This window comes from Tympanuchus pallidicinctus, unplaced genomic scaffold (genome assembly GCF_026119805.1).
Source record: "Tympanuchus pallidicinctus isolate F22 unplaced genomic scaffold, pur_lepc_1.0 scaffold2, whole genome shotgun sequence".
Taxonomy (NCBI): Eukaryota; Metazoa; Chordata; class Aves; order Galliformes; family Phasianidae; genus Tympanuchus; species Tympanuchus pallidicinctus.
In genome coordinates this window covers 29141269-29153477 of record NW_026294721.1, presented here as the reverse complement: position 1 = coordinate 29153477, position 12209 = coordinate 29141269, and the positions used below count along the sequence as shown (strand labels likewise).

The 12209-nt window shown below is 36.9% G+C and overlaps 1 protein-coding gene across 45 annotated transcripts in view; it reads right to left on the bottom strand.

The window, feature by feature from the left end:
* Positions 1–12209, bottom strand: part of SORBS2 (sorbin and SH3 domain containing 2) — a 143254-nt gene that overhangs the window by 47460 nt on the left and 83585 nt on the right. For 25 of the 45 annotated variants that reach the window (XM_052682542.1, XM_052682547.1, XM_052682539.1 and 22 more), the window contains 3 exons: positions 7134–7604; positions 3586–3730; positions 1091–1257 (listed from right to left, as the gene is read on the bottom strand). In XM_052682542.1, the coding sequence (XP_052538502.1) occupies positions 1091–1257; positions 3586–3730; positions 7134–7604 (783 nt within the window). Of the gene's footprint in view, positions 1–295; positions 440–1090; positions 1258–3585; positions 3731–7133; positions 7605–12209 lie in introns of those variants that run through there. The other 20 variants (XM_052682562.1, XM_052682560.1, XM_052682564.1 and 17 more) reach the window with 6 other exon arrangements.

The window sequence follows — 12209 nt, the reverse complement described above, 5'->3', positions numbered from 1 at the left end:
ACCTAGAGCATTAATGCAAAGAAATTGATTCATTTTTTAAACCTTGATTGTATTCCTTTCTATGTCAAAAATAAAGAAATGCCAGTTTCCCCCCATTCTTAACAAAATTGTCCCCATCTTACCACTCATTCTGAATTTCTCCTACTGCTTTTTTCCATCAGTTCTTGCTCTTCCCCCTAATTTTTCAATCCACTGAAGCAATTCCTGGCGATTACAACACAGCCCCATAAGTCAGCACTGGCAGAGAGGATATATCCAATGGCTGCTACATCCTTGTACCTCACAAAGACTTCACCTGCAAGGGCTCTGCTGCCTTCATCCTGGCTCCCACTCTTCTTTCTCTCAGTCTAGCACAGCACTGCTTCCAGCAGGGAAGGCCAGTAAGCACTTCCTCTACAGACCCAGCACAGCTGCCACTGCGCTCTCTGGACCAGCCAGAAGAGGCTGCCCTGACAGCAGAATGGAAAGAATGCTTCAGCAGAGAGAAAACAAACCTTCTCAGTCTGACATCCTGGGCCACTCTAGCCAGGGACTAGTGGCAGATGATAGGAACTGAGCCAGTCTCAATGAAGGGGTTTCTACTCTATTCACCTACATGTCATCCAGGGGCATAGAGATCATGTTTTACATGTGTGCAAAAATACAACTTTCTTAGATTACTGACCGAATGAAACTACATTATACTGATCAAGTAAAAACCACTGCTCCTCAGAATGCAGGAGTGTGAGATTTATATGTTGTACATACACAGATACAGATGTATACTTGTACACATGCATAAATACAGTACATATACACTTTATTTTACTAATAACAAAGCAAACACAATTATTTCACATCTCCAGAAGGGAATACAAGAGAAGAGAGACAAAATTTTGATTAGTTCTAATTAAACCAGAAACATCAAGTTGCCCAATTACGTTCCCATCAGCATTCTCTTTTTCTGTCAACGCACAATATTATATTCATGAGCTGCCTGATTGCGCACACAGTATTCCACATTATATAAGAGTAGAAGAATGTGAAAAACCCATTACCAACAATCAATTCATTGTATGAGTTCATACGCAGATTCCCCAGAATTTCCTACCGTTCTAATTGCTGTAGGGATTCCAGATTCATCCACTGGGCCAATCCCTGCATAATGTGGAGCTTTAATGACTGTAATTTTTTTTTCTTCCTCTAAGGATTTACAGATTGGTATTGTACTGGTGGTGGTGCTGCTGCCAACATGTTGCGAGTATGTCTCTGTGGACTCTGTAAAGATAACATGAGAGGATAATATATAACAACACAATAATCATTCTGGGCAATTGTAACACACTGCCCAATTTCACTGTGGTTTGCAAAGATGGATAATAATTTTGAGAAACATATTCATATGTAACACTTCATATGTGTTGGGGCTGAACCATAATCTTATTTATGGCTATCTAGCTTAGATTTTGGTAGATTAGATTGCAGTCACTGTTTTTGCTGCAACTTGCTTGGGAAAAAAAAAAAAAGAAAAAACAAAAAACAAAAAAGAAAAACCCCACAAATCTAGCAAAATATACTGAGAAATAATAGGAGTAAAACCTTGTTGCTGTAAAACGAAATTGCATCTTACCTATCCATCCTTTGAAATCATGACAGAATTTCAAACTTCCCCTTCACAAAATTTAGCAGAATATATTATAATACATATATAGAAAACTACCATTCTGTCAGCACAGCATCAGATTTCAAACAGATCTCCAGAACAATCTATGTAAGATGTGTTTAGAAACAAAGATTAAAAAAAAAAAAAAAACAAAAAAAAAACCAAAGCAAATTTCTGTGTGTAATTTTCACCCTTCAGGTTACGTTGGTCTGTTTAAATATCACTTTACATCATCCAGAGAATTGGCACTCAGCACTCAGAGCACCCTGATGATGCACTCATTTTCAGTGAATCTACAGACTGCTTTGGTTCACGGTCATTGGCAATATTCCTAGCTCTCTCCCCCAAAATCTTCCTTGAAAATTAAATAATATGTCACTATTACCATCTCTCTATAAAATCCAGAGAGAGCAATTCATTTAATAAAAAACGAAACAAACCAAAACCAAAAAAACCCCACCCATCTCAATGCTGGGATGGATCACATGACAATTGTTGCTGCATGTAGGAAGAAGAGCCCTGCTCCTACAGGCAGTATGTTTCAGTAAATCAGAGAGCTGCTATGACAAAGTGAGGTTTTTTGTACTGTGCAAGCACAGGTGCAGTGCCTGCAAGACATGTCTACTGCAGGGTAAATGAATGGCAGGAATACAAATAAACATTCTGACACTGCTGGTGAAGATTATGATTAAACATGATTATCCTTAAGCAAAATAGTTGAATTGTAATATAAATCAGTGAAAGAAGCTCTGGTGACTGAAAGTGCTAATTTTAATTTGAATGTTTTGCCCATTGCTACTGCTGAGATTTGGCATGACTGCTTCAGCTGTTTACTCAAGTCTGAAGTCCTGCAAATAATCCAGTGCTACACATATATGGCGAGGGGCAACTCTACGTGGCACATGTCTAAATATTGGGCCTTTTTCCCAAAATGCACAATACTAAATTTAGAAAACATTTGGTATTTGATCCCTCGTTCTTTGTAGATGGCCTCAAACTAAGGCCATCAGTGGGATTTTATGTGAGCAAGGAGAATGAAATCGGATTGTTACTGTGGAAAACAAAACTTAAGCATCATACAAGAGTAAAAATCATGGGAAAACACATTCCTGGTATATCCAAAACAATATCAACATACTTTAAGTTCAACAAACTGTAAGCAATCAAAGGACATAGCACTTGAGTAAATGGAATAAACCCATGTGTGCAGTTTTTTGCATCTATCACTAAGACCTGGATAGCAGCAGTTCTCTAAGTTGTAAGTCTCAGTGCCAGAAGTGCCACCTAATTTCTCTGCATGCACAATAAAAAAGTAAACTTCTGGATCATAATCAGATTGTTTTACATGTATACTCTTATCTGAATCTGCAAACTCTGGCAGAAAAAGAAGCAAGAAAACGATCGTACTGGCAAAACTAGATTATACTGTCAGAGCTCCTCTGTGAGGCTAATCATGCAAGTATTTAAGGAAAAAAAACAACTCAACAATGACCTACAAAAGTACATAAGTAAATTATAAATTGAGATGGCTTGAGGTGTTTAAAAGCTCAGGGCCCCCCCTTTGTTGGCAGTATTTCAACTGAAGCTTGTAGAGGTTGTGAGGAGAAGCAATGCACAAAACTGGTCTTTAGTTTCTTAAAGAGAGCAAAAGGAAACAGGCTCTGCAGGTTGAGCTGTTTCTATATGTGCTCCCTTTTCCTCAGGAAAGCAAGTGGGAAAGTGGCAAGAGGTCACTCTCATAAACATAAGGACAAGTAATAAAACTTAAAAGTAACTCCAGTTCAGGAACTATTACATGTAAAAGTAAATTCTATTATCTTTTGCATTTACTTCCTAAGGAGATGAATAGACAATACCTGCATTATGGATGTTATGCCCTTTGCCATTGTTTGCAATTTTGGCCACACAAATTGGAATATGTTGTGTAATGTATAAAGGCTTACCCATCATCCTGCCATGCTGCATGATAACAAGGTTGGAATTGAGAGAAGCTGGTGGAGAGTAAGCGGAAGAAGGGGAAAAAGGCCTTTGAAAGTGACTCACTGGGCTGGCAGCAGTGCCAGAGTTCCCATTCACTGTGATCTGAGCCTGAGAGAGACAAAACAATATCCCATTAAATGACACACAAAGCCCTCTGAATGCCATCCCAAACAAAAAGTAATGTAAGACTGTCATCCACGCAACAATTACCACTTGTCAGGTATCATTATGGCATCTGCATTCTCTGAAATACAAAACACATCACCTGTGGAGCAGAACGTGTTCCTTTTATACACCTTGTATACGTACACACCTTGCACCTCCCCCCTTTGCTCCTTGTATGTGCAGCCTGTGAAGCATGATGATGGGAGGTGGCAGATGGGGCAGAGTCTAGGCAATAAAACTGAACTGCACAAACAAGATCTGACGTCAGTATAAAATGGAGATGGCAATAAAAATTCCTCTCATCACGTGACAAAGGCTGCCTGCTGTAGATCACTCACTCCAAAAAACACGGAATCATAGAATCATAGAATTGCTCAGGTCGGAAAAGACCTTAAAGAACATCAAAGTCCAACCATGACCTAACCATACTACCCTAACTAACAACCCTCCACTAAATAATGTCCCTGAGCACCACATACAAATGGTTTTTAAACACATCCAGGGATGGTGACTCAACCACCTCCCTGGGGAGCCAATTCCAGTGCTTAACAACCCTTTCTGTAAAGAAGTTTTTCCTGATGTCCAACCTAAACTTACCCTGGCACAACTTGAGGAATAATAATGTTTCCCATGATCCACATGCACCACTCCTATTATATTAATGATACTTCTGAGCAGGCTGAATGGAAAAGTCTTATTACAAGTAGCTAAATTGAGTGAGCCATAGCTTCATTAAAAATACAGTTTGGAATCCCTGCACCTGGGCTGTAATACTTCTATGGGGAGCATTGAAGGAATCAGACCAGAGATACCAAGAAAGCATATGGAGTGAAATAAGAGAGGGAAGCTTTCTATCACATCTCTTCAAGTACATCTCTGTTTTAAATCTTAACAAAATCATGAGTGCTATAACCTGCTCAGTTTAATTTAACTAAAGAGAAGATCTAAAACAACATAAGCATTCAAAGTGAGGCTCTTTGAACACTGTAAATGTAAAACAGGAGACTATTTAAAGCTGCAAAGCGTAAGTAAATCCCATATTAAAAGACATATTATTATTGCATTTAAAAATGAAATGGTTCATGACCTCTTGTATAGATGCATGTTTTGGAGACTAGTAATTTGAATTTTTCAAACATCTCAGCCCCCGGTAGCTAGTTGAGTGAAACCAAATGAATTTCTGTAAAAGTATCATGAAAACATGATGTACAGAAGTAGCTGATGGACATCAGTCACAAGCGCAAATGTGGAATGTCCAAATATGACATTTCTGAATTTGGTTTTAGAGAGGATGGCAGCTCAAATAGTACAATTTCTTAGTTCTTAATGATGTTCCCTATAAAGAAAGTTTCCATTGTGGACACTACTGAATTTATGTATCTGAAGCATCTTGCACTGCTGGGAAAGTTCATTATAGGTCTATTTTGAGAAGTTTCAAGTTGTTTTTGATACTGATGCTGTTTCTTTTTGGGGGATCAGCTATAAAATCTTTACTCCCGAGCTCTCACTAAGGGCCTCAAGAATAAACAGATCTCCTCAAATTGGAAATGTTTTTGAAAGTGTGGCTCCAGCTTATGTGGTGGATGGCACACCCCTATGCTGCTTTTATTGTTCTCTCAGTGGTTTTCATCAACACAGTGAATCAATGTCTTCTTTGAGAATGAAGATTATTCAAGTATCATTACAGCCACTAGCAGCATGTTTGCTTGTATGCATGTGCCACCAGCTTGTCTCTCATCTTCTCATTTCATAGATAAGTGCACAGCCATCTAGCCCTCCTCTACAAAGGAATGAAAACAAAGATCTTTTGCAATGCAGAGGTCTGCCTTGACAGTAGTTTAATCTCGCTATGGGGCACTTTGGATTGTTTAGGGAGCATTATCTTTTGGTGGGAGACTCATCCATTCTCTGTGTAAATTTAGTAGTGAAACATGTTCATTTGTCTAGTCATATCTAGAAAAGAAAGTGATGGCCAAGATAATAATAGATATCTCTACAGGGAAACTATTCAAAAAAGGAAAAAGGGAAGGATTGTTCGCTTTGTAAAACAAACATAGGGATTGTTTTTGATGCAAGTTAGAAGAAAATACAGATGCTCCAGGCTTTCTGTAACTCATCCTATGGTGATTGTGCCTTATTTACATACACCTCTCTATATTGATCATAGTATCTTTCATTACAACAACTGGACAGCATGCAGATTAACATCATTGACTCTTCTTAAAATTTTAGGTTTCAAAGATGTGTTAACAATCAGAGCATTCATATGCCTGATATTATTTTTTTAAACAGCATTCACTGAACTGACTACAGGTTATTGACTCTATCTGCATGTTTGGGCTCAACTACATTCTAGAAAACATATATGAAATGCAAAAAAAATTATACACTGTTCCTTTTCAGAATTTTAAGTGCTACATTTGGACTGGAAAATGATAGCATGCTGAAGTATTTGTACAAAGTTGAACTGCTGTTGTTACACAGTAAAACTTTGGTCTCAGAACATTTCTCAGTTTTGTAGTTCAGCAACAAATTGCTCACTCTAAATGAAAACTCTGTTCTGACTCATTTTGGTCATGTAAATAATCTCAAAAGAAATGAAAAGTGATCTGTATTTGACCTAAATTCTATAAATTCTGTCTACCCATATCTGAGTGTACTAAGGTACAGAATAGTGAACATATACACAAATCGCAATTGTATGCTGCTGTTTTCCTTGAGTTAGATAAGAGAAAAGTAACAGGACACTTGAATGCTAGAAACTTATTTCTGAAGTTCACTCCTGTAAGAAACAATGCTTAAGAGAGGGAATGGTCAGTTAAAGGAGAGAAAAACAGCTTCATGCAGTCAGTGGTCATGGCTGGGGGAAAAAACGTGTTAAGCATTGCCAACATTTACTACAAATTAACAGGTTATACTAATGAAATCTCTATGCTGCTATAAGCCAAAAAAATGGTGGCAGCCAACAGGCTACACCTCCACAAACCTGTAAGTTGCTAACAGTACTTTAAATGCATCTCTCCAAAATTTACAGATCACTTGCTTCCATTGCATTTGGAATGGATATTTATTGAATTTACTCTCATTTCTTGCAACCAAAATGTTTGATGCACCTTGGACAACAACATGGATGTGCAACAACTTCATACCATTTTCCTGTCTATTACCAAAACTGATATGCAAATTATTTGTTTAAACAACTGTTACAGAGCATACTTCAGACTGTGAATACAGGAAACTTAACAGAATACTTGTTTATGCAATGGTTTAACAGACAAGTTTGAATTCTTTTCCCCTTTGACAACCTGCAAACAAAATGGAGCAGGAAAAAAGGAAGGATAATTACATTGGAAGTGGCGGCAGTGTTGGTTAAGGTGGTGCCATCTGACACAGCAGACATCTGGCTCAAGGTTGGGGAAGGTGTTTCAGAGCAGTCAGTAGTATCATAGCTACAAGTCTGCAGCTCATCTAGAATGACTGTGGAGGACTCACTCGTGCGGGAGGAGCACTCACTCATGGCAGAATCTGTGCTTACAGAGGCTGTTTCATTCTTGTGGATAGTATTTTCAGAAGCTAGGAATGGGCATTTATATGAAAATTGTGAAAGGGCTGGGGTTTTATAAAAGCGTGAAAAATCATCAAGCGTTGGCAAAGAATATGGTACTAGATGGGTGCCACTGTCTGGTGAGAAAGAGGCTCTGTTAACTGGTACCACAGGAGGAGGAAGAGGCAGTGGAGAAGCTTCTGTTGTTGTTTGTCTGTGTGTCTGTGAAGCATTTACCTCCATCACAGGGGCAGTTACTTTCTGGTTTCCAAGCTGAGATTTGAGGAAAAAAAAAAATAAGAAAGAAACAGATTACCAAATGAATAAATTTTTTTCCCTTTGCCTCTTGTTGCGTGTAGGAGAATTACAAAAGTGTAAGTTTTTTCAGCAGCCCTAGGAAGTTCACATTCACATGGATTAGGAAATAGATCAACAACACTCTACATTAAAGTACGAAAACGTGAAGAAAATTAATGTATCGAATACTATTGGAAGCAATGCCAGAAACCGTAGTGCGTTGGGGATGAACATTCCATATATTCCACAATGTATTCCATAATTAATAACACTATTAAAAAAAAATGAGGCTAGAGAACATAATTTTCCTTTTGTTTATAAAAGGAAAAAGGCATATGCAAGTCTGATCTCCATTAATGTTGCTCCTTTTTTTTTTTTTTTTGGTCAAAATATAGGTATCAGTTTGAAATTAATATTAAGGTACAGATGGGTAGGACCACAAGCTAAAAAGTAGTGCTAGTATTGAATGTTCACATTACCTGTAAGATTGTCTAGTTATTTATTTTTGCCTCTTTTGATTGAATACATCTTCTCCACTGCCTCACTAATAAAAATGTTTGGAAGATCTTAGAATTTCCAAGCACTCTGGAAGCACCCTGTCAGCCTACTGGATAAGGTGTAAGTATAGCTGCCTTTTCAACATTAGAGAGCTATAGGATTGTTAGAGTATTGGATATAAATTTGAGGAAGGGTAAGGGTGGGGAACACAAGTACAGGACAGGGATGATTTAACACTGAAACAAAACACACTGCCTAGCTGGCTTCAGCATCATTCCTTAAAAGAACTTGGGAATATCCTCACTAGAGAGCTTCTGAGAATTACTACATTACAAACTTTATATTCTGATATTTCATATCAGACACAGGCACTGTGTTTGAAACTTTCCTGAACCTGGCTTTTTGTATCTGTAACTTGTTTTTGAATTAAAGATATGAGAAAAGCATGCTGGTACCCAACCTTTGGTAATTGTACAGTTTTTTGTATACTACATATCAGCCACAAATTATCCATCAGTTTTGGAAATATATCAAAATGCTGCCTACTTCAGCACAGAGCTGACAAGTTCTGGAATAGCTGCAGTGAAAGAACGTTTGAGATTTTGATTTATTTAAAACAAAGGGCACTGGGATGCCATATACAGCATTTACTAGTTTAAAAAGCAACATTTACTCACAAATACCAGATTGTTACTGATAACATTAGTATTTTTTTTCTGTGCTTGACATATGCAGATGTCTTTAATCATTTGAAAATGTTCTAAGTCATCAGATTAAAATGCCATTTTGGCATTTTAATCCACAATCTGAAACTATCTTTTAAAGCCTTTATAGAAGACTTAGAATGTAATTCAGATTACGCTACTTATAAGAGGTCAGTGGGGATCCAGTCCCATAATGATCTTGCTGAGATCAACTAAAAATTACAGAAATAATCTTACTGAGGTCAACAGGACCATCCCTCTGAATGAGCATTTCAGAAATGATTTTGAAGCACATCCAAGAGATACCCATCACTTCTTTCAAAGGGTTCAGAAGAACTGTTTGGCATTATTGGATCTATAGGGTACATAAAGATAGCCAGAACTTGCTGGCAAAATTAGAAGTTAAAACAGTAAGAAACAAAAGCCTCTAGTTGAACAGCTTAAAATTTAAACCTTATTCACAATAATGAAATCTACAGCATAAAAAATAAAAACAATTTTAAAAAAATCCATAGAGCAAGTCTGAAGGCTACATCTTATTTAGAAAAGTCAATTATTGAGTGGATGACTGTAAAAGGAAATACGGTTTTTAGAGATAATTATTTCGCCACTGGAAACTTCAAAAGAACAACAGAATACTATCAAGTTATCACAAAAAGCAATCATACACACATGCAAAACAGCTGCTTATACAGCAAAATTATCAGGGACTTAAGTTATCTGAATTTATGTACTCATATAAGACACAGTAATTTCACCCTTAGACACATAAAGGGAAAACAGAAGGATGCCTCATTACGGATTTCATCATCCAAGTCACAGTTCAGTATCTTCAGCAAAAGACATGAACCAAGAAATAAATGAGGCAAAGCCAGCATAATCAATAAACCTAGTAAGCTTTCTGGCTTCAGATGATTACCTGCATGCTTGAAGTAGGGATGGACAACACAAGGAAAGATATTCAGGGTGCATCCAGAGAGCAAGTGAAACTGAATTCTTAAAGAATTAAATACATTGTTCTTGGCAAATCATAGCTGCTTTCACTGAGGTACATTCTTAAGTAGAAGATAACATGGGTGGAAGGAATACAGCAATTCCAAATACTGATTCCCAACATGAAGATTTTCAGCTTTGTAGAATAAAATTGGAATATTCTAACTGACTCCAGAATTCTGTCATAGAGATAGTCATCACTCTGGGGCAGAGTGGATGAAATGGTGACTGAAAACAACAGTATTTAAAAAAAAAAACAAAAAAAACAAAAAACAAAAAACACAAAACAACAAAACAATAAAAAACTTGATCTCTCTCAACATGGAGTGTTGGTAAACACTAAATAACAGATATATTTAGCTACTACTAAATCCATATTTGCCATCACTGTGAAGAATATGAGAAAGACAAGGCTGAATGCATTTTAAAAAAACATCTTTTATGACCAGTTCCATCTGTTTAAGTTTGTTATTTTTATAGCCCAAGAAATGGAATAAGAAGTCAGGTGGATTACTGGCTGAACAATTCATTTTATCAATTAGAATGATGAAAAATTAGACTACATAATTCTCTTGGGCTATGGAGCAACATCTGAGAGATAAATACCAACACAGTCGTGAAGTCAATTGAAGGTCTCAAGCAGAGCTTTCAATTGGTACTCAGAAACATTTACCTTCCATCAAATACTAGAATGTCAGGCCTGAAACTTTCAGCTTCCAGCTGATTCACATAAAGTAGACAGATGTTCCTACTATAAACTTCATAACCAATCATCTGTCATTTTAATTCAAGATTGTGGACTAGTGCAAGGTTACTAATGGCACCAAAGCACTGGCCTTGCTTCAACAATCAAGACACAGATAGGGAGGATGAGTGAATAAATTCATTTTGTTAATGCATAGCAGAGTTTAGTAATCAACATTCAAATTACACTCATACACTTGTACAAATGGGTAAAAATACCTCTAAGACAATGTCAAAATCTTGAAACTGATGCTGCAAGTTACATTCCTGTGTCCATTTTTACTAACTAATCCTCTTATTCTAAACTCAATGTGTGGAGATGATTCAGCCCTTGTGCAAAACAGTATTACAGAAGAGAAAAGGAAAATTATGTGCTTGTTTTTCTTTGCTTGCCATCTGTCCCTGACACGCAGAAACCTGTCTCCTCACCCTCAACAATACTCAGTACATCATCAAGAACTATCAAACCGTATCTGTATTAGATACAGCTTTTCAGTAAAAATAGTGAATTACAAGTTTATTTTCATAGATTCATTTATCTACAGTTATGGGGCTGGCCAAATAAATACATTCATAAACATTTAGCCTTTACTTATCCACAACATAAGTGCTAAACTAAGACTTCAGTCATCTGTGGAATTCAAGAAAACAGAACATGTTTTGCATCTTCAGTTTTAGAGAGAGGTATGTAGAGCAAGATAGCACTCATGAACGTGGGCACAAAATGAAGATTAAAAACATTAGGTGTTTATGCCAGAAGAAGCAGCTCTAATAATCTTCACTTATTAGAAATATGGATAATGAAACTTATGCTGTCTCATACTAACAAGCACTGATTTCTCTGTTGAAAGAGATTGGGATATTTCTCTCACATTTGCAGTATAGCACAAAGTGGCAGGATCTCACAAGATTTTAAGTAATATTAAAAAAAACCAACAACAACAAAAACACAACCCACAACAATACCAAGCAATTTGAATGCTCCTCTTTTCACACATGCTTTTAAGGGGTTTAACCCCTCTCTGAGTAGGAGTGTTTGTAAAATGTCGCTTGGTGAGTCATACCACACTTCTGCTTGCTCCTGGAGTTTCAGTAGATGAAAGGAAATGCAAACAGAAGAACAGACATAACAAGAGAAATTAAAGAATAGTGAACGAATAATGAAAAATTCCATGAACTTGTTGAGCCATATAGGCTCTCTCATTTTTACAGCTGGCTGAATCTTTGCGTATTTTGGTGCTATCATATAGAATGTACACGTGCTATACACACATAGGTAGTGCTGTACACACATAGGTACTGACACATGCACAGCATTTCTCCACTTCCATTGCAAGAACCCACTGGCTCCATGTTTGGATCCTGATATGGTATATAAACATAGTAATGTTTAGAATTTATCTCAATTTTGAACATCAGGAATGATGTCAGCTGAATTCTGCAGGCAAGCAAAGAATAAACGGATACACCTTGGAAGGCTATATTCCTTGATGATCTCTGTGATCTGCTCAATTTTTTGTTATTTTATTCAAAAACCCCAGTTGACAAATTTCCCACACACTGAGAATACAGGAAAATAAGTGTAGAATTGTCAAATAAGTCACAACTATTTTTGACATTTGTCAGCCCATTGTAAAACAAA